Below are 20432 nucleotides of genomic sequence, written 5' to 3'. Positions count from 1 at the left end.
AAATGTCGGCGTCTTTTCGTCGCCTGGAAACCTTCTCTTTTCAGTGTGGGAGAGATCCATTTACATCGGTTAGCGGGTTGTGTTTGACATGGAGTTTATTCAGGGCTTGGAATCTGGTTGTTTAGAGGGAGGATGGCTTGGACACGACGCGGGAGCAAAAGAGGTACCGTTGCTACACGGACGATTCTCTGTTGGTTTCTCATTACTCTCCTTTAATACCTTGTTTGTAAGCATTTTCTCAATTGTATCCACAGATTTTTGAGATTTGCACTGTTTTCTGTTTTTCCCGTCTTTGTCGGTTCATACGTCCTTGTCGATTAGCTTGCATAGTTTCGAAAAAAAGGGTGTGGGAAGGGAGGAGAATACCAAACAATACATAGGGTTTAGTTTCATGGTAAAGAAACATGTCACGTCCCAGGCCGAGTCCGTGTTTGCATAATCATGGGGGCATAAATCTTCATTTCTACATGATAACCAAGGACATAAATTTTCTTCCCGCGGTTCCATCGCCATCCCTGCGTCCCATTCCACATTACCCCCTTTACCCCAACAATGTAAGCTTGGCCATCTTGGCCAGCGCCGGCGGCTCCGCCATTTTCGACCTCGCCTCTGCCCACTCGGCGAGGACCGCGTCGCCGCCCCGAGCTCGATATTGCTCGGTGGTGGCGGCCGCATCCTCGTCATCAGCCTGCTGCTGCTGCTGGGCCGCGCCCGGAAAGACTTGCGCGACGGCCACCTCGGCCGCGTCGAGGACGTCCCTGAGCAGCGCCTCTGCGTTGCGGGCGCGCTCGGCCATGCCGCGGCGGACGAGCGCAAACACGAGACGCTCAACCTCGGCCTGCGCGGCGCCGACGCGCTCGACAAGTCGTCGCGTGCTGCTGACGAGGTACTCCTCCTCGTAGACGGTGCCCTTGCGGCCACGCGCGCGCTTCTTCTCCTCGCGCCGCCGGTTCTTGCTCGTCGCGCGGGAGACGCCCGTGCCGGCCGTGCCCACGCTGCCGGATTTGCCCGTGTAGCGGGTGAAGAGGCTCGCGCCGCCGGTGCTGAGGCGGGAGCTCGCCGCGACGGAGACGTCATCAGGGACATCGGCGCCGCCGGCGCGCTCGCCCTCATAAAAGGCCAGCGGGTCTTCGGCGGCCTTGCGGCGCAGCTCGGCAATGCGGGGCACCTGTGCGGCGATCTGGGCCTTGCAGTCGGCGAGGAACTCGGTCGTGCTGCCGAGGGCCTCGGCGAGGCCTGCGTCGACGGCGGTCTCGAGGAGCTCGGGGCGGCGGTGCCTAGCGACAAGGCGCATGGCCTCGGCGAAGAAGTAGCCCTTGCAGAGGCACTTGATTGCCGTCTCCAGAGAGTCTAGGTAGTCGGCGTGGATCGTGGCCGCGGCGGCGTAGTCCTTGGCCTCCCAGAGCGCGTCGGCGAGGGCGGCGGCAAGCTGGCTCATGGCCTCGGGCGAGAGCGGCGGCGACTGCTGCTGCTGCGCGGCAAACAGGCACTCTTGCCAGCAGGCGGCGCCGGCGGACCGGTAGCAGCTCGTTGCCTTGACAAAGTCTTGCAGGGACTCGTAGGCCAGGCCGGCCTCGCGGAACGACGACGTTGCCTCAAGGTGCGCGGCGTAGAGGTTAGTGATGGCGCGCAGCCGAGGCTGGTCGTAGCGGTAGAGGCGCAGCGCGTCCTGGTAGAGCTTGTGCTTGGTCGTGTAGCCGCAAAACTCGTCAAACGAGTCGAGCGTTTGTAGATGCGCGAGTGCCTTGGACCTGCGGTCCAGGTGGTCGTCAATCTCGAACCTGCGCCGCACTTTGGGCAGCGCGTGGAGCGTCTGCATAAAGGGGAGGTACTCGCGGGGGTCGCGCTGCGACTGTTGAGCGACGAGGAGTGCCAGCTCGAGGTTGTACAGACCGAGCGCGTTCTCATAGAGCCGGTTGACGTCGACGAGGAAGCAAATGTGCTCAATGGCCTTCTCAGCGACCTTGGGGTCCTCCTGCATGAGCTCGTACACGAGGGTGAGACCGTCGTCGAGCGCGGGGGGGTTCTTGCACACGTGCGCGGTGATGATGTTTTGCAGGTTGGTGTTCTTGCGCGGTTGCAGGCCCTTGAGAAGAGCGTCGCAGACCGTGTTGACCTTGCCACCCGACAGCTTCGTCGCCAGACTGGCCTCCCCTTCTGAAAAAGGTACGCCGGCGGCTGATTTGTACCTCTTTGTATCTTGATACATGGTTTGCGTGACGTCCTCCTCCTTGAGAGAAGAAAGGAAGAGATCAATGTAGGATATGTTGTTTAGCTGGTCCAGGAAAATGGGAACGGAAGCCAAAAACTGCTCAAACTTGTAGTCGCAGAGCACATTCATATCCACGCGCTGGGTTCTGCAGTAGGAAAAGGCTGCGCCATAGTCCTTGGCGTCAATGAGACGACGGATACCGGCGAGAACCATTGCACGGGGATAAATCGTCTCCAAGTTGCCTCGCGGCATTTGCAAGACAATGCTCATGTTTGTTGGCATCGCTGTGACGAGACGTGACCCCCGCTCGACGCTTCTACATCGTTCGTCCTTTTCTGGATCGTCACCAGGGACTTCCAAGTCTTCTACATCATCCATGAGATGAACGTATTTGACGAAATGATTGCTGGTCGTAAAAATGAGGTGATGAGGTGTGAGAATAAAGGATGTGCAGTTCTTGGCCAACTGCTTTGTGTTTGCGTAAATGTGACCGGTTCGTGATAGACCAAATGCAATGACGGCATCGTCGCTCGACTTGTAAATCTCAAACGAAGGCAGCAAGGAAGGAAATTGGATTCTGAGCGGCTTTGCTGATGCAGCAGAAATTTGATACAGCTTTCCAGAAGCATCCTGGCCATATCCTTCGATAAAGGAACCGTCGTCGCACGTAGCTGTGCTCAATAGAGGAGTAGAGGCATCCTTGAAAGCCTCTATGCTTTCATCGTGGGCAGCAATGGCGGCACTAACGAACTTGTCACCCTGGTAAGCAAACAGACTATATCCGACTGACGTCGCGACGATCCGAAGTGGCAAAAAGTACTCAGTAGGTTGCAGAGAGAGTAGGAGCTTTTTGGTCAGCTTCGGCCGACCTGCCCTGGTGTTGGTAATGGACAGATCGTAGAGATCAACACCTCGATGGTGAAGAATGGCGAACGAGCTATTGCGGTGGCCAAATGCAATGTCGATTGCCGATGACTCGGTCTCAATATCGCTAAAGGACATGGGTGGAGGCACGTTGGCAGTTCTGAATGGAGTGAATTTGACATTTGATCCATCTACCACGGCGACGGCACCGACATCACAGGGCTGCTGGCAAGAGCCTCGAGCACAATGCAAGACCTGCTCAGCCACGACAAGGCCGTTGCCAGTCGGAGACGCCAGTCGCAGCGCCCTTTCGGGATGCCATGATAGTGTGGGGACACCGCCGGCGTCTCTTGGAATTTCCTGCTTCAGATACCAGTGATAATTACCCATGGTCCACAGTTGGACTGTTTCGCTAAGAATTACCGCCAAGGTAGTTGAATCGGTGTTCCATTCTAGCTGAATGTTGGAGCATGCCGTCACGTCTTCGAGAGAAGAGCGCAAAGTGAATTGCCCATGGCGAAGACCGTTTCGTTCAAAGAAGGCGACGTCAATCCTGTCATGCAGTCGCTGAATGCCGGCCATCAGATTTCCAGATGGTCTCCAGCTGAGACTGCTCTCAAAGTGGTCGACTGGCTCGCTAGCGCTATCAAGCTCACCTTCTCGAGAGTACACACGTATGACTCGACGAGACCCTTGTTGGACCGAGTTTATGGCGACAAAAGAGCCATCGCCACGCCAGCTGATTGTTGTAGCGCCGTTCTCGTGTTGGCTGGGAACACCTTCGTCGACTTTTTCAGGAATGGTAGGATCACGGAGAGCCTTGGCGCCTCGACCTTGAAACTGAGTTTCTTTCTTGCCCCAGCCGACAGAGACGTGTTTAGATGCCTGAAGGTCGTCCGCTGTCATGGCGACCTCGGCTACAGGGTCTAGGGAACTGCCCATGAAGATGGCATTGTTGGCCTTTGTGACAAGGAGGAGCAACTCCTCATCGGGAGACCACCGGGCTGCAGAGATTCCGTCGTCTATCGAGCCAACTATTTCGATGTGAGCATCTCCCTGGCCGAGCTGGTCTTCCTTGACGGTAATGATGTCGCCGCCCTCTAAAACAAGACATATCGTTGCAGTACCACCCAGATACTGGATGTTGAGGATCCTGTCTACTGCTAGATCGGGGTTTGGACTCGGAGCATCCCACTTGGTAATGAGGCGCTGTGATCTGGCATTTATCAGCATCGACTGGTTCAAAAATACATGGTTGTGTTGTGTTGTATTGACTCACAGATTGCGACCTTCAGAGACACGGAACAGCTGAATGGTAGGATTCTGGGGTGTTGGACCGACAGCGCAAACAACCTCATCCGTGTCAGGATCCCAGCATACAGCGGTTACATCAGCCTGAGCTAGCCGGCCAAATCGAAGGTTTCTTAAGTTCCGCATCTTTTCCGTTTGATATTGGCGGTGGAACACGGTAGGGCGGCCGCCACGAGCCGAGTCTAGCGTGACTTCGCCAGTCCGGTGGAAAGAGTTTGAAATACGAATAAAATTGTATGATTACATCCAAATCTCCTGTCAAGTCGGAATGAATCGGCTCGAGAAGAACCAGAATGCGTGATGTGTGGGTGCGGTTGAGCCACATCAAGGCAGGAAGTATCACCACCAGAAGCTCATCACCCGGGATGAGTTGTGGCGCTGTAAATGCTCATATTTGGTGGTCTTAGGCGCTAGAGAGCCGCAAATATGGTGAATTTAGGCAGTAAAAATTTTTTCGTTACAGCGGACTTTAGGTGGGTAGGTCACGTGGAGTCGCTGTTCATTTGACTCGTATAAGAAGAAGCCGTTTGATACAGCTAACAGGTGGTGCAAATGGGCTTTAAATTTCAGTCTTCATATGTGACTGGCTGTCTGCATCTGTCGGAATGGGATGGGTGATCAATGCTTGCTCGCTCTGATCCTGTGGTGTCGCTTCATGGACAATCCGATAGAACCCGACTTATGAAGCACTTCGCCATCAGCCACAGTCAATAGCAGTCCAACCGCTATACCCTCAGTGGCAAAGGCGAGGAAAGTGGCGTCAGCTATTCCAGGAAACAGGAGAGATACGGCGGAAAAGAAGGGGAAAATAGCATAGCCCGCATATCTAGCGCTGCACATCACATCTAGTCTGCTGCTCGAGCTGCATGCCGGAGCGCTTCTTGGCTTCCTATCGAGGCATAATTAGTAAAGCCGCTGCAGACTCGTACTCGAAGGTGAGTTGGTGAGCTGATGGATCTTCCAGGGCTCATTTTTGCCCGTTTAATACGGGGTGATTGCTGGGTCCTAGCGCTTGATCAACGTCCGGGGCAGACCTATCAGCGGCGTCGTTTTTACAAGCGGAACCGCAAAAAACACCCGATGCCCATGGCAAAAGTCGGGATGACTCCCGCATCAAACAGGATCAATTCCGGAGGCCCATTTAGGTCCTCGAACAGCTTATCAGCGAACAGCTTTGCAAGTTACAAGTGCATGTCAAGTTTGGTGGCTGGCCGACTAGCCGCATCGCCTGGCACTAAATACTGCACCCAACGCCGTAGCCTCCCCCTCCAAGTCAGGGATGGTTATAGCCGCTGCTCGCCGCCCACATCGGCCGACCCGAGGCGACGAGTCTTTGATTCTCTCTTTGCATCACCCTATTTAAGGCCGTTCCATTGCGTACGATCGTTTCTACTCCTGCCCTTTGAACTTGATCGAGTCTCGTTACACTTGATCTCTTCGACTGTCGATTACATACACTTCTGCGAGATCGGCAATCTCCACCCCCACCGTTCCCTGTTTGTCACTACTGGTCCGCTTGGCACGACACTGTCTCGCCTAGCAGAGCTTTAAATGCCAGCAACTTGCAAGGCATTGACAAAACATTACCTTCATCTCGTCAACAGCATCACTTCGCCGAGATGGATCTGGCCTACAACCAGCACGCGGATCGTGCCCGCCGCAAGAACCGCTCCTCCACCAACGTCAACCACCTGACGCTCGCGCCGCTGACGGTCAAGCTTCCGCTCAACGACCCCGATTCCATCGCCGACCTGTCCAGCGGCCCCGTCATCTCGTCCTACCTCGAGGGCAAGTCGGCGCCCACGACGCCGCGTTTCCTCGGCCACGCCGCCGCCACGCCGCGCTCTCGCTCGCACCAACGCCACGGTAGCGAGTCCATGGCCAAAAGCCGCTCCTCCACCCATCTGCCCGGCCGCAGCAGCAGCAGCAGCAACAGCCGACATCCCGGCTCCGGCGCCTCGACGCCGCGCAGACGACGCGCGGCCGCGGATGAGCCGACCCTGACGAGCCGCCATCGCAACGATAGTGACTGGATGCTGCGCACCGGCGCCCTCATGAGCTCCGAGGCCCGCGAGTACAAGGGCCAAGCCTGGCTCGTCTCGCGCCAGAGCTCCACGAGCCTCGCCGCCATGCAGCGCCACCCGGACGAGGACGTTTTTGAGCAGGAGCTGGCCCGCGAGCGGCACCACCACCGCCGCGGCAGCTCCGCTGTGGCTGACGGCGATGACCTCTCCTCGCCCGCCTACAGCCGCCGCACAAGCCGCTTCGCCAGCCGCGCCCAGAGCATGGACCCCCGCAGCGCGGCCCTCACGCCGATGGATCGAGGCGCTGGCGGCAGCGACTCGTACTTTTCCGCAGACGCAATCTCGGGCCCCGACTTTGTCAACCTCGACCAGAAGCTTGAGGAGCTCGAGCGCGACGACGAGCTCGACGACGAGGCCGCCATACGCCGTCTCATGCGCGAGGGCAAGGCTCTCAGGGGCTCCTGGATCGCCAGCTTCATTGGCTGGTCCCTCTTTGAGGAGGACGGCGAGGATGACGAGGACGATGAAGAGGAGGATGACGAAGAAGATGGTGGGCGCGGCGTGCAAACACCAAGACACGTTGAAGGCGTCACAAATATGCCGTCGGTAAAGCTGCCGCCGCCCAAAGAGGGCGAGAGCAGCTGGAATGATGCCGCTTGGCTACTGAGTCTTGCTTCAAAAGTTTTATTCTAACGGCCTTCTTTCTACACCCTGTCGTTTCTTCTTTTGTGTAGGTCTCTCTGTATTCACATCGGATTCATGTATGCCGTATAGTAGCAGTCTTGGCGATGGGCTTGGACGGATGGGTGTTTTATTTTGTTCTTGGTTTTGCGCACATTATAGCACAGCATTAATATAGATGAGTGAGAATCTACCGTCCAAAACTACTTCTTCTCCCAACATTCGCAGTCCGTGTTATGTAGGCCTTTGATGTAAGCACCCACGGCCCAGAAACCAACACAGTGCTAATGCGACTGCGCTTCATGCTGCCCCGGCCTCCATTTCTTTGATTTGCAGCGTGCTGTCGTGTGTTTTGAGCGCCAACTCTTCGCCTAGCCTTTCGGAAACGATGGAGGAGCTAGAGAGGTTGAATTTGATCGAGCAAGACAAGTTGAAGAGCATTTTCTCACTACGTCCCCTCGTCCGAGACGGATTCCGATTCTTGACCTCCGAAGCAGACAAAGCAACGGTTCTTTGACAATGCCACATATCTTCTGTACGAAAAATTTCCCCATGACGGAGCCAAGACAGGTCAGCTCTGGGTCGAGTGTAAAGAGTATCTACAGCACGTTTTGAGTGTCAGGGACCAATACTTTCGAGCGATGACAAAGGAAGAGTCATTGCTACCAAACTTGGGGTTTTGTAGGCTCCTCAAAAGCTTGACAAGGTATGTCCGTGTTTTATATTGATAGCCTTTTCCACCCCGCCCCGTCGCAGACGATGACGGCTGGCAGCTTTCTCATCGGGTCTGGCTCCTATCAGGAGGTGGAGCACATCATTGAAGTGGCCAAGACTGCATTTGAGACTCTCGGAGAAGATTTACTCTATTCTATGTGCCTTGTCCAAATTGGCATACGCACATCGCGGGCTATTCACCGCGGCACGCCCGTGGCTGGAGCAGGCACACCAGATGCGGGCGGAAGCCCGACCCCTCGACAAACGTGAACTAAGCTGGGCAGAGGTCGACCTGGCAAACTTGGAGAGATTGGCTAGCACTTATCAGGCGTAACTGGACGGGCAGATGAAGGCGTTCCAACCCATCAAGCCTTCAGCAGCAATGCTTCGCCTGCTCTACGCCCGCAGACCGTCTTTTGCCAAAACATGGGACGTTTCAAGTATTTCGTGGGTGCTCACGCCGAGGCGCACATCTGGTGCCAGGTCACTATCGATCTCCTTGCCAAGCATAGTAAGTAGCGTTTTTGCGCCCGACTTTTCTTTTGCAAAGATGTGAGATTAAGAAGCTGACCGTGGTTTGCCACAGCAACCTATTTCGTGCGGGGAAATGTCAACCGCGCAGAGAGCGACTTCGAAGAAGCACAAGCGGAATTTTTGCACGCACAACGGGTGTGGCTCAAGGGTAGCCAAATGCGCAATCATCACTTTATTGGTGCATGCTTGTACAAGATCGGCTGCGCAGCCTTGGATGCAGGCCACGTGGGATTATCCGTGTCAGTACATTGGCGACGCGGGAACACAGAAAAAAAAAGCGGTGAAGCTAACCGTGACGATAGAAGGCATCCGGAAGAATCTCTTGAGATTGCAGCACTGGATCAGCATGTTCTGCAAGGGGACTACGCAAGAGTGCTGTACAAGCTCTCCGTTGCGCTGAGAAGTTGCGGATTTGATGACGGGGAGGCCGGGAAGAGAATGAAAGAGGCACAAGCTATTGCGTGGACGTGTCTAGGTCTGAAGAAGGATGCGGCGTTTGTCAACGAGGAGAGGACGTTTGATGGGCTCGTGTATATTTTGTGGCGGTAGCGATGACTGACGCGGTGTTGTACATGGGCTGTTCATGGTAAAGTAGAATGACAGAACTGCTGAGAAGTCTATGCTCTAATAAAATTTTCTTGAGAGCGCCGCGGAAGTCGTATATTAATTAATGTCTCACTTTTTTTTAAAGAGTCGCTCTATTAATATCATAATAGCGATAATAATCACGTGTGGGGGCGGTCTATGATGCAGATAGAAGTCGACATACGGATAACGTTGACCGTCGCGAGAATAACAGAGGTTACGTACAAAGTGCCCAAATATTTATCAGAGCCAAAGTAGAAAGTACATGCGGCCTCTAGAAGGCGCCAAGACGCCAATAAATGAAGTAAATCAAATAAGTCAAATAAATCAAATAAATCAAAGATCGCCCCAAAAATCTAGCCGCCTTACCCTTGCAAGTTGCAACCATCAAGGTCCCCAGACTAGCACCACAGGACCACTTGCATTACTTATTAACATGGCAAAGGTCAGCAGCTCGCGGCAGCCATACCTACTGGTTGGCACACCCAAGTGACACACTTATTCTGACTTGATTCCGCTTTCATCAGACCGACTGGTGCCTGAATACTATTTTCTCTCCCGTGTTTCTCTTCTCGAAGCGACCCTGCTGTCTCAACTAAACATCACCAATTTTTGTCCATTTTTTTCTTTCCCTTTCGTCACCGTCGTTCTACTAGTCCGTTTCTCATCGCTGCCTGCTTTTCTCGCACCGGCTGCCCTCGGCTGAATACACCGCACCACCATCGAACCGCCACCCACATCTTGCACCGAATATCTGCTATTGTCAGACATACAGATCGCCAGAGTCGGCAGCGCTTTTGGAGCGCCTACCGCTGCCCGACATGACCGCAACGGCCTCGCTCGACAACGACGTCCGCGGATGGATCTTGAGCTTCATCAGCGGCATCGGTATGTTTGCTCCTCCCTTGCACTAGCTGCTATGGCACAGCTAGAAGACTGATCCCTCTCGCGCAGCCTGCGTCTTTGGAGCCAGCGTCGTCTGCGTCGATCTACTTATCCGGAAGCTGCCGGGCAAGTCCAACTTTCGCATCCAAGAAAGCAACGTCTTTCTGGCCTGCTCTCTCAGCCTGAGCTTTGGCGTTATGGTGAGTTTCGCCACCAGCCTTGTCACATTTCCAAGCGCCTCTCAGACTCATGTCTTGTCATTTAGCTGTTCTCGTCGTTATATAGTATGTTGCCAGAGGCCAAAGGGTACCTCAAAAGCGTGCACTGGGGCGATCGACCAGCCGGTCTGCTCATTATGGCCTGCTTCATTGGCGGCTTCATAGGCATCCAAGCTGTATCGCGGTTCCTGCACCAACATATGCCCTCACATGTTGTCGACTGTGACCACACTCATAATGACTCATCACCTCTCAACGACGTGGACGGCCATCAACCTCATGGCCACAGCCACGCTCACCTTGGCGAGCCCTACAACTCGGCGTCTTCTGCCCTGCCACACAGCAGACGCTCACGCTTGCCCTCCCCCTTTGCGCAAGCGAATCACCACACACATACAGAAAATGGCCTCGCCATCGACCACGCTAGCGAGACGACGCCGCTGTTACCGACCTCGAAACCCGCCGCCGCACCGTCTCGTGGCCGCGGCCGTGCCAGAACAGAGCATGTAGACGTCCCCCGGAGACCATCGATGCTCGAGGTCCAGAAGCGCGTCATGTCCTTTGTCAGGGACACCAAAACGAGCTGCGATGAGGAAGGCTCCTGCTACGGCTACTCTGACCCCTGCGGCCAGGAGTGCTTCAAGCACATTTCATACCGCGCCGTCAAGGTTAGCAAATCACAGACCCGGTTGCGAAGCACCGTGAGCGCTACCCACCCGCCGCATATCTCGACAAACCTCGATCCGGACCTCGACTACGCCGACTCTCTCGTGAGTCCCATGTACCGCACCAGTCGCGCCACGTCTCGGGATGCCATGCTTCGCCCCCCAGTAGAAAGCGTACACGAAGATGACGAGGGGCAGCAAAGCAACGCAGACGCCCACGATCATGTGAGCGAAGCCGGCCACAACCACGCCTCGTGCGCTGCAAGCCACGCCGACGACGTCGAGGCGCAGCAGCACCATCACCACGTCCCCACCAATGCATTCCTCGCCATTGGCCTGCAAACGTCCATTGCCATTACGCTGCACAAGCTGCCCGAGGGCTTTATAACCTATGCGACCAACCATGCCAACCCGCAGCTCGGCTTCAACGTCTTCATGGCGCTCTTTGTGCACAACATCACCGAGGGCTTCACCATGTGCCTGCCGCTCTACATGGCGCTCGGCTCGCGCTGGAAGGCCATGGCCTGGTCCGCCCTGCTCGGCGGCCTCTCCCAGCCTTTTGGCGCCGGCATCGCCGCCCTCTGGTTCAAGCTCGCCAGCAGGACCAGCATGCAGCCCAACGCCGTCGCCTACGGATGCCTCTTTGCCGCAACGTCGGGCATCATGGTCAGCGTCGCTCTACAGCTGTTTGTCGAGGGCCTCAGCCTCAACCACAACCGCAATTTGTGCATGTTTTTCGGGTTTTTAGGCATGGCGATTCTGGGACTCTCCAATGCGCTCTTTGCGGCGCACTAGACCTTTTTTTTTTTTAGAACCAAAGAAACGGACGGATTTTGATTGTTCATTTTTTCTCTCCCAGACGAGCATTTCTATTTTATTATTGGTCTTGTTTTCTTAACGCAGCAGCAATTTTATATCTTGGCTTTGGTCGCTGTTATACGGCTGGGATTTCGGCATAGATTGGGTCGCCATGTCTATCATCATTTCAAGGAGCAGGCTATAGCTTTACACACACCAACTAGATAAGACTGCGGTGAGACGGATACTGTATAGAACCGACAGCCCAGATCTCGACGAAGATGGGATTGTAATTTTTTGCTATCAATATCAAGGAGCAGGCTATAGCTTTACATACACAATAAAGGAGACTACAGTATTAAGACGTGTACTATTGAAAACCATGTGCAGTTTCCGCCTACTTGACAGACAATATACACACCCATACCATTTCCCCCCCAAAAACAATCAAAAAAAAGGTCAAGCAACCAAGAAAACTTTTCCTCGCGTTTAGCAAAGTGAACCCATAAAATACGCCTGTTTATATGCTGCCATGTCTGTTTCAATGTCATCGTAAAAGAAAAGTGCCGAGAAAAACTTTGAAATACCCCAAATTGCTCATTCTTTGCAAATCACTCTCCCATTCCTTTGCTTTTGTTTACTCCCCTATGCGCTGCCTAGCGCAGGATCAATGTGTGGTTCCAACGCCGGCGAGTTGCGCGCCAGCAACATGATGCCCGCCTCGTCGTCGAGCCACTCGTCCCGCGAGGGCTCGTAGTGCATTTCCGCCGCAAAGATGGCGCCGTCGTCGTCATCGGCGTCGGCATTGCGGGCATCGTCAATCGGCCCCGCCCCGCCGACACCGCCAAACAGACCGCCCAGGTCCGAAGAAAACGGCCTCTGCGGGCCACTTTCGGAGAATAAGTCCTCGAGAGGCGGTGCGGGTGCGTGCGCGGTGGCGAGGTGCGTCTCGAGGTCGTAGTAGCGCGCAAACACCTGCGGGCAATGCGCGCAGACAATCGGCTTCCGGGCCTGCATCTGGACGCCGGAGAGCTCGTCGATGAGCACCGCCGCTTGCTCTTCGTTGTCCTCGCCATCGTCGGTGGTGGGGGAGCGCGGCGCCGGCTTGGAGGGCCGCTCCTGGCGCAGGTGAATGTAGCGGACGTGGTCTTCGAGTCGGACCTTTGTGCAGAACTTGCCGCCGCAGCCGTCGGCATTGGACCAGGCGTCGAGGCCGACGGCGCCGGTGAGGTCGACCTCGCCGCAGACGAAACGGAACCCTTCGTGGGCGGTGCGCTGGTGGGCGCGCAGGTTGGACTTTTTGGTGAAGCTCTTGACGCAGCCAGCGTGGTCGCACGCCCAGGTGCGGCGGTCGTCGACCGTCTTGCCCGAGTGGTGGACGTCAATGTGCGACACCATTTCCGCCTGCGACGACGACGTAAAGTCGCAAAACATGCAGTCCTGGTGCTCGCGCTTCATGTGCGCCAGCAGGAGCGGGTGCGTGGTGAAGCCGACGTGCTTCTCCCTGCCGTCCGGTCCCTTTTGCAGGGCGCATTCGCTGCACCAAAACTTGAGCTCGCCGTGGACTTTTTGCTGGTGGCGCTTCAGTGCGCCCTTGGACTCAAACTTGGCGTCGCAACCGGGCTCGGCGCACTGGTGCGGCGACTCGCCCTTATGCTCCTTGAGGACGTGCTTGTGCAGCGTCTCCTTCTTGCGGAAGCTCTGGCCGCAGTCGGGGCAGCGGAAACGATCGGCGCCCTCGTGTACGGCTTGATGACGCTTCAGGCGGGTGCCGGTGACGAAGCTCTTGCCGCAGCCCTCGCGCTGGCAGACGTGCTTGCGCTCGTTGGTGTGCACCGCCTTGACGTGCTGCTTCAGGTGCTTGTCCTCGATGTAGTCCTTGTCGCAGCCCGCCCACGTGCACCGAAAAGGCCGCGAGTTTGTGTGCGAGTTGAGATGGTCGCGCAGACGTGCCGGCCGGTTAAACGTCTTGGGGCAGCCCGGCCAGGTGCACGGCAGCGTCTTGAGGTCGGACGGGAACTTGGCCCGCGGCGTCGTGGCAACGGTGACGGGGGAGTCGACATCGCCCGCAAATGAGCTGGGTGTTTCGGCGGTCGTTGCATCGTCTTCGCCGGCGTCAATGATGGGATCTGGGAGCGGAAGAGGTCAGTGGCTGGCGGGACGGGAAAAACTTTGCGTTGCGTTACGCCGTACATATGCTGTCGAGAGTGTCACTCCGCAGCCGCTTGGCAGGGTATGCCTCGAAGGACTCGTGTTCCGCGCTTCTCTTGTTCATAATGCGCTCATGACGTCCAGGGCGTGGACGGGGAAGCAGAGCGGTTGGGATTACGATGGTGGGTTTGAAGGCGTCACGGCAGAACGCAAAAGATTTAGGCGGTGTCTGGAGAGGTTTGTGGGGCTTATCGTTGTGACGATACTGTGGTGGGTTTCTTCTGCCGGTCCCAGTACGACAGTTAGGTAGGTATCTACTTTGTGTTTTTTAGTTCTATTTCTCAATTTTTCAAGGGTGCAATTTCAAGAAAGATTTGCGAAATTATATAGACTCCATCAGAGTGCGTGGCATTTTTCTCATTATCTCAAAGTATCGTAGTTTCGGTTTTACCATGTATAACATGTTCCGCAGCATGTAGTACCTGGCTAGGTAGCGCTGGTTTCCAGTGCCTGTTGGTTGAATAGTCGCGCGCGCCAGAAAAACTCCACCAAAAAAGAGATCTGTGCCAATTTTCACGAGCCGCCTTCTACAACCCATCGACGAAACTCCATATCCGCGAAACTCGACTTTGCGCGCGACTCGACAATCTGGTGACAACTGATTCGGATCCTCCGTTTGACAACAAACTCTGAAAATGTCCGATTTCGGTGACGACGATGTTGGTGGTGGCCGGTAAGCAGTTGCGCTCCTCTTACGCATGCCCTTGCGCTGCTTGCGCCAGAGGATTTCCTTTGCGTCGTGTCATCGTGCTGACGTGAACGACTTTGCAGTGACGACGTCTTTGAGGAAGAAGATGTGACCGAGTTTTTCGAGCCCGAAGTCGCAGAGGGGGATGAAGATCAGGACCAGCTGGCCAATGGCGAGGACCAGGACAATATCGTCGTCTCGGGCGACCCTTCTGCGGCCGCCAACGCCAGCCGTACCGACAAGTCAAGCAGAGATAAAAAGATTCCCGACGAGGAGCGCAATACGACACCATACATGACCAAATACGAGAGAGCGCGCATCCTGGGTACCCGCGCTTTGCAGATTAGGTACGGCGACCCGAGAGGAACGCATCGCTGCAGCCTCGAAAGCTAACGTATTATTGACTGTAGCATGAATGCGCCTGTGCTAGTCGACCTGGAAGGCGAGACGGATCCTCTGCAGATTGCCATCAAGGAGCTCCGCGAGAAGAAGATTCCTCTGATTGTGCGCCGATACCTGCCGGATGGCTAGTACGTTGGTCTCTCTGCCAAAGGAGGCATACTTTACCACTAACCACCCAATCATAGCTACGAGGACTGGACCTGCGAAGAGCTTCTTCAGTAAGGCTGCTGATCAAGTCAGCTGGGCGGCATCCAGCAAACGGCGATAAGGACATTTGGCCCCTCCAATAAGCAAGTCCAGATACCAACGAGTGCCTCCAACACCAGCGCACCATCTAAATCGGTTTCACAAATGGGTCGCAAGGGGAAAAACAAATGTGGCAACACTGGACAGACGCGCACGCCGTGGCTTTTTGTTGCCTATGGATCTGCCAGCGGAGCACTGAGGAAGGCTTCTCCAGCCCCTAACGAATGCATGAGCGCGGCGTTTACCAAACTACAAAAAAGACAAAAATGTTTTGGTGTATTTATTCAATAATATCCTGTTAGAAATATCGGTCTACTTGGAGAGGGAAAATGGAAAAGCAACACGAGTTGTACGTCTGCCACGTGTAGATAAGCTTAGTAAGGAAGTGACCGAGAAGGCTAATACGTAAGCTTCTGGGAGAGAGTTATTCTTCGTCTTGATATTTCATTCGTGGAACGGAAAAAATGAGCGCAACAGAGGTTGTGCGGCATGCAAAAGGCAATCGTGAGCCTTTTCCATGAATGATCTTCCATGCAAGTCGTTTGGGCCGAAACCCAATCTCGAGCCCGCCGACCCGCCAAGGATCTCCCGTCAGCAAAATGCTTACCTCCCCCACGTTTCTTGCCGCCCAGCGGTGTCGAGCCTTACCAGTCTGGCTTCAAAATCTGCTCGCTTGATTGGTGGCACTTGGCATCTCGGCCGATGTAACACGTTGTCCTGGCGAGTGGCTTCAGCTGGCGCTCTTGCTTACAAGTTGTTGCGTTGGCACATTTAAGGTAAATGACGCAGTCCCCTCGTTTTTAAGGCGCTGCTAGCCAGCCACGAAAAAAAAAAAAAGAGGTAAAGCAAGAAGAGATTTTACTCGCAGCTTTCAGACTTGGGCATCGTATTGGCTCAACGGCTGCCATGACCAACAACGAGAGACATGCAGCCGAAGGCGATCCGCTGCTGCCGCCAAGAGGCTTGACCAACCCCTTCGAAGCCGATGCTACCAACTTCAGCTCTGTCGCCACCGCCACAGCCGCCGCCGCCGCCCACGACCACGACCACGATGACAATGCCGACAACCGCACCACGGCGCAGCGGCTGCGCATCGCCATCCCGTGCCTGCTATGCTTCTTCTGCCTCGTCGTGGGCGAGGCGCTGCTGACGACGCCGGTGCTCCAGATCCGCGAGAACCTCATCTGTCGCGCCATGTTCCCCGACCTGCTGCCGTCTGGTGCGGACCTCAGCCGGCATCCCCTCTGCAAGAGCAACCGCGTGCAGGTGGAGCTGGCTCTGGTCAACGGATGGGAGCTTACCTTTATGCTGCTGCCCAGCATCCTGACGGGTGTGTCCTGGGGCATTGCGGCTGACCGCCACGGGCGCATGCGCATCTTGCAGCTGGCCAACCTGGGCGTGCTGCTGTCGCTCTTTTGGCAGGTGACCGTGTACAGCTTCCCGGACGTGTTGCCGCTCCGCCTGGTGTGGCTGCAGGGCGCCTTCTTACTTCTCGGCGGCGGCGCATCCACCTACATGGCGCTTCTGTACACCATTGCCAGCGACATCTCGAGCGAGGCGTACCGCGCGACCGCGATCCTCTACCTCGGGACCGCGTTTCACACCGCCACCCTGCTCGGCGGGCCCATCACCTACTTTGCCATGCGCCGCGGCGCGCGCTTCGCTTTTGGCCTCGGCATTGGCTTTTGGGTCCTCGTCTTGGCCCTGACGACCGTGATCCCCGAGACGCGCAGCGATGCCGCGGTGAGGCGTGCGCGGGCGGATGCCCTGCAGGATGACGCCGACGCGACGAAACATGCCTGGTGGGACATTCGCCCGCTGGTTTGGGATCTGGTTCGGCAGACTAGGATGGTGACCAGGATCATCTTCCTGAAGAACGCCACGCTGGGCATCCTGCTCTTCAGCACCATCTTTTCGACCTTGGGCAAGGCGGGTGATAACCTGAAGCAGCAGTACGCTGCGAAGCGTTTTGGCTGGACCATGGCCGAGACGTCATTTTTGGATTCCATCAAAGGAGCAGTCAGCATTATCCTCACCGCGGCGATTCTTCCCGCAATCAGCCAGGTCTTGCTGGCCAAGTTCCGGCTGCCTCCCATCATCAAGGATTGGTGGATGACCATTGGCAGCTTGTGTATGGTCGTCATCGGGAGCGCCTGTCTCACTGCTGCTGGGAGCGGCGGCGTCTTCATTGCCAGCTTGGTGATTCAGCAGCTGGGTGGTGGCTATGAATTCGCGTTTCGCAGCATGGCTTCCGAGATGGTTGACTCGTCCCATATTGCCATGCTCTTTACAGCACACTCAGTCTTCCAGCTAGTCAGTGAGGCTGGGGCTGGTCCCGTTCTCGCCACCGTCTTCAGAATGGGGCTTGATGTCGGCGGTAAGTGGACGGCTCTGCCATTCTTTGTCGCGACGATATTGTTCTGCGTCACATTGATCATAACGTGCTCTGTGAAATTGAACAAGCATCCGAGAGCGCAAAAGCATAGTCACTAGATACCCAAGATGAATTTCTCGAATAATCTATAACAAAACACCAAATCACCTCTTTGCACACTCTTTTAAACTTTCTGTGCAGCAAGGAACTGCAGCATCTTTGTTCATACTATCGCGTTGGATAGCGAGCCGTCACAACTACCTATGCATGCACTAGTTTGACAGGGTGCGCAATTGCTATTTGGGTACCACTTGTCACGTAACACCGATGGCAAGCTTCTGAATTCCTAACATCTCGGGGATGCGAAGATCAACGACCGGCGTTGGAGAATGAAGCAATATCCCTGGAAATAACCGTCGTCGAAGAATATCAAGAATCGCACTTGCCCTACAGATAGATAGAATAGTCTCAACAAAATTGCGGCTACATGCGCTGAAGACGTCCGAGACAGTATGGCCCTGGCTTGAGACCAGTGACGTCGTGCCAAGCAGAGCGATGGACTTGAGCTCGAGCACAATTTGCCAGTCCCGTTCGAATGTTGGAACGCTTTCAAGCTTTCGTTTTATTTATTATTTAGCTGAAAAGAGAATGATAGATAGATACATGGATGGAACAGCTGATGAAACAGGGCACTTCAGTTTTCGAGCCTTGCCATCGTTTGAACTTGGTATGCGCACTTGCTCGATTCCATGTGCAAGGGTAGTGCTGGAGCGCAACGGTGAAGCAAACCAAACCTCGCAAAGGAACTTTATATTCACGAGTGTTACGAGAAAGGTCCCGAATCTGATCATTCCGTCGTGCCCGGCAACCCAGGGTCAGTTACCAGAGGCTGGCAGGAGGAGGCAAACACGACGATCAGCGGGGCCTCGCGCTCACACTGGTACTTGGAGTCTGATTGTCTGAGTGTCCCGACCACCCCCGCGAAGCCCGCCTGCAAGTTTTTGGTAGGTGATTCACAGGACTGTACGGATAGCAGAGAGACGGCTCAACTACGACAATTGGTAATTTGCGCCTATAAGACGGGCTGGTCGAGTCTTAGTGTTGCCAGCGTGTGTGGGTGGCCCCTGCCCTCCGTGGAAAAGGGAACAAGTTTGCAAAGACGGCAGGTATGACGCAGCATGTTGCACCTGCTCTCCAACAAAAAGTAATCGTACGAGGTGTCAGTACATAAATGCACGAGCAGCCCCAGCCCTTGCGGAACGAATTCTTTTTTTAACCAAGTCACTGTAAAGACAGTTTTATTGGCGTGAATCAGAATCCATATCCAGCAACCACTTAACAAAACCTCACTTCCCCACCTTGAGACACTTTCAACCCTCCTCGACAAGATGAGATTTTTCGCCCTCGCCATTGCTGCCTCGTTTCTTGCAGCCGCATCTGCCTCTGCTATATCGAAGCGCCAGATCGGTGGTGTAAGTGCCTTTCAAGACACGAAACGCCTTCCAACCAACTAGTTCGAGGGGGAAAACAGCTTTGACTAACAAAACGTTTGCCGTGCGAAAACAGGTCCTCATCTGCACCGGCGCCAATGCCACCGGCGACTGCGTCTACCAAAAGTACGAGCTCTACAAGTGCCACGAGCTCCAGGCGCCGTTCTGGCAAAACTCGAGCACCTTTGCGCCCGACGACGACCTCTTTGGCTGCTATCCGCGCCTGAGCGACTGCGGCACCATCTGCACCTCGCCCACGGGGTGCACGAACGGCCATATCGACTTTGACTACGAACACAAGTTCAACTTGGCGGCGAGTCAGTGGAACACGCTCATTCGCTCCTTTGATTGCTTCACGATGAAGCGGTAGAGAGAACGGGCGAGATGCGGACGTAATGACACTCTTATGAAGCGAAATATCAATATACTCAACATTCAGGGCCTCTATGGCGTTTTGCGTGAATGGACGTGACTTGTAAGTAAAATGGAGAGCAGATTTTCCCAAGAAACCTGCGTGCAGCAGACCAAAGTCTTCATGAGACGAAGGCAAAGCTATACAACGATTCGCAAGCACCGTAAAACAGGTCCATGCCAAGTCGAAATTTAGCGGCCGGCCATACGGGTTGCAGCACCGATCACGGGGCCGGGGCGGTGATGGTGGGTTGGCGGGGTAGCCTAGCAAAGAATATCAACTTGACGTCAGGACAGCTTTCGCCAACCCTTCATATTTCAACTTGTTTCTCCAATTTCATCTTTCCGAATATCCGGGGCCGACAAGACAAAGAAAGAATAAAAGACTCTCACCAAAATCTGCACAACTTCGTCGCCATGACTTTCACCACAAACGCCTCCATCCGCGTCTTTGGCGGACGCCTGCTCAAGCTCACCCACCAGTCCGCCACAACCGGCACGGCCATGAACCTCAACCTCTTCATCCCCGCCTCGGCCTCAGCCACCCACCCGGCGCCCGTGCTACTCTACCTCTCCGGCCTGACGTGCACACCCGACAACGTCACGGACAAGGGCTTCCTGCAGGCCCACGCCGCGCCGCTCGGCCTTGCCCTGCTGTACCCGGACACGTCGCCGCGCGGGCTCGGCCTGCCCGGCGAGGACGACGACTGGGATTTCGGCAGCGCCGCCTCCTTTTACATTGACGCCGTCCGCGCGCCCTACGACACCAACTACAAGATGGAGACGTACATTGCGCGGGAGCTGCCCGACGCCGTCTGCGGCGCGTTTGAGGAGCTCGACGGTGGGCGCATCTCCATCACGGGCCACTCGATGGGCGGCCACGGCGCGCTTACCCTGTTTCTCAAGAACCCGGGCAAGTACAAGTCGGTCAGCGCGTTTGCGCCCATTGCCAACCCGGGCCGGTGTCCCTGGGGCCGCAAGGCGTTTTCGGGCTACCTCGGCGACGACGAGGAGGAGTGGAAGAAGCATGACGCTACGGAGCTCATCAAGAGCTGGAAGGGCGGCGAATTTCCCTGCCTGATTGATGTTGTGAGTTTATAATAAACGCATGGGGGGGGG

General features: G+C 55.4%; 7 protein-coding genes across 7 annotated transcripts in view; 5 read left to right on the top strand and 2 right to left on the bottom strand.

Moving 5' to 3' along the window:
• Nucleotides 1-541: 541 nt before the first annotated feature.
• Nucleotides 542-4513, bottom strand: BBA_01232 (IKI3 family protein; the record flags this gene model as incomplete). The annotated part of the gene is made up of 2 exons (XM_008596329.1): nt 542-4292; nt 4356-4513. The coding sequence occupies 2 exons, from the start codon at nt 4511-4513 to the stop codon at nt 542-544; spliced, it is 3909 nt and encodes a 1302-aa protein (XP_008594551.1).
• Nucleotides 4514-6006: 1493 nt separating this feature from the next.
• BBA_01231 (uncharacterized protein) lies at nt 6007-7104 on the top strand (the record flags this gene model as incomplete). The annotated part of the gene is made up of 1 exon (XM_008596328.1): nt 6007-7104. The coding sequence occupies one exon, from the start codon at nt 6007-6009 to the stop codon at nt 7102-7104; it is 1098 nt and encodes a 365-aa protein (XP_008594550.1).
• Nucleotides 7105-8232: 1128 nt separating this feature from the next.
• BBA_01230 (ZIP Zinc transporter) lies at nt 8233-11488 on the top strand (the record flags this gene model as incomplete). Its single annotated transcript, XM_008596327.1, has 6 exons — nt 8233-8317; nt 8393-8579; nt 8643-8870; nt 9701-9813; nt 9880-10010; nt 10076-11488. The coding sequence occupies 6 exons, from the start codon at nt 8233-8235 to the stop codon at nt 11486-11488; spliced, it is 2157 nt and encodes a 718-aa protein (XP_008594549.1).
• A 648-nt stretch (nt 11489-12136) lies between these two features.
• Nucleotides 12137-13766, bottom strand: BBA_01229 (C2H2 transcription factor (TFIIIA), putative; the record flags this gene model as incomplete). Its single annotated transcript, XM_008596326.1, has 2 exons — nt 12137-13620; nt 13685-13766. 2 exons carry the CDS (start codon nt 13764-13766, stop codon nt 12137-12139), a joined length of 1566 nt encoding a protein of 521 aa, XP_008594548.1.
• A 571-nt stretch (nt 13767-14337) lies between these two features.
• BBA_01228 (RNA polymerase Rpb6) lies at nt 14338-17524 on the top strand (the record flags this gene model as incomplete). Its single annotated transcript, XM_008596325.1, has 6 exons — nt 14338-14375; nt 14474-14737; nt 14801-14920; nt 14978-15010; nt 15914-17415; nt 17502-17524. The coding sequence occupies 6 exons, from the start codon at nt 14338-14340 to the stop codon at nt 17522-17524; spliced, it is 1980 nt and encodes a 659-aa protein (XP_008594547.1).
• Nucleotides 17525-18800: 1276 nt separating this feature from the next.
• Nucleotides 18801-19272, top strand: BBA_01227 (uncharacterized protein; the record flags this gene model as incomplete). Its single annotated transcript, XM_008596324.1, has 2 exons — nt 18801-18884; nt 18979-19272. The coding sequence occupies 2 exons, from the start codon at nt 18801-18803 to the stop codon at nt 19270-19272; spliced, it is 378 nt and encodes a 125-aa protein (XP_008594546.1).
• Nucleotides 19273-19730: 458 nt separating this feature from the next.
• BBA_01226 (carbohydrate esterase family 1) overlaps nt 19731-20432 on the top strand; it is a gene marked incomplete at both ends in the record, with an annotated part of 1150 nt that continues 448 nt past the window's right edge. The window contains one exon of the mRNA XM_008596323.1: nt 19731-20402. Coding sequence (XP_008594545.1) covers nt 19731-20402 — 672 coding nt within the window. The remainder of the gene's footprint in view (nt 20403-20432) is intronic.

This window comes from Beauveria bassiana, assembly GCF_000280675.1.
Source record: "Beauveria bassiana ARSEF 2860 unplaced genomic scaffold BBA_S00002, whole genome shotgun sequence".
Taxonomy (NCBI): Eukaryota; Fungi; Ascomycota; class Sordariomycetes; order Hypocreales; family Cordycipitaceae; genus Beauveria; species Beauveria bassiana.
This window is presented reverse-complemented; position numbering and strand designations above follow the sequence as displayed.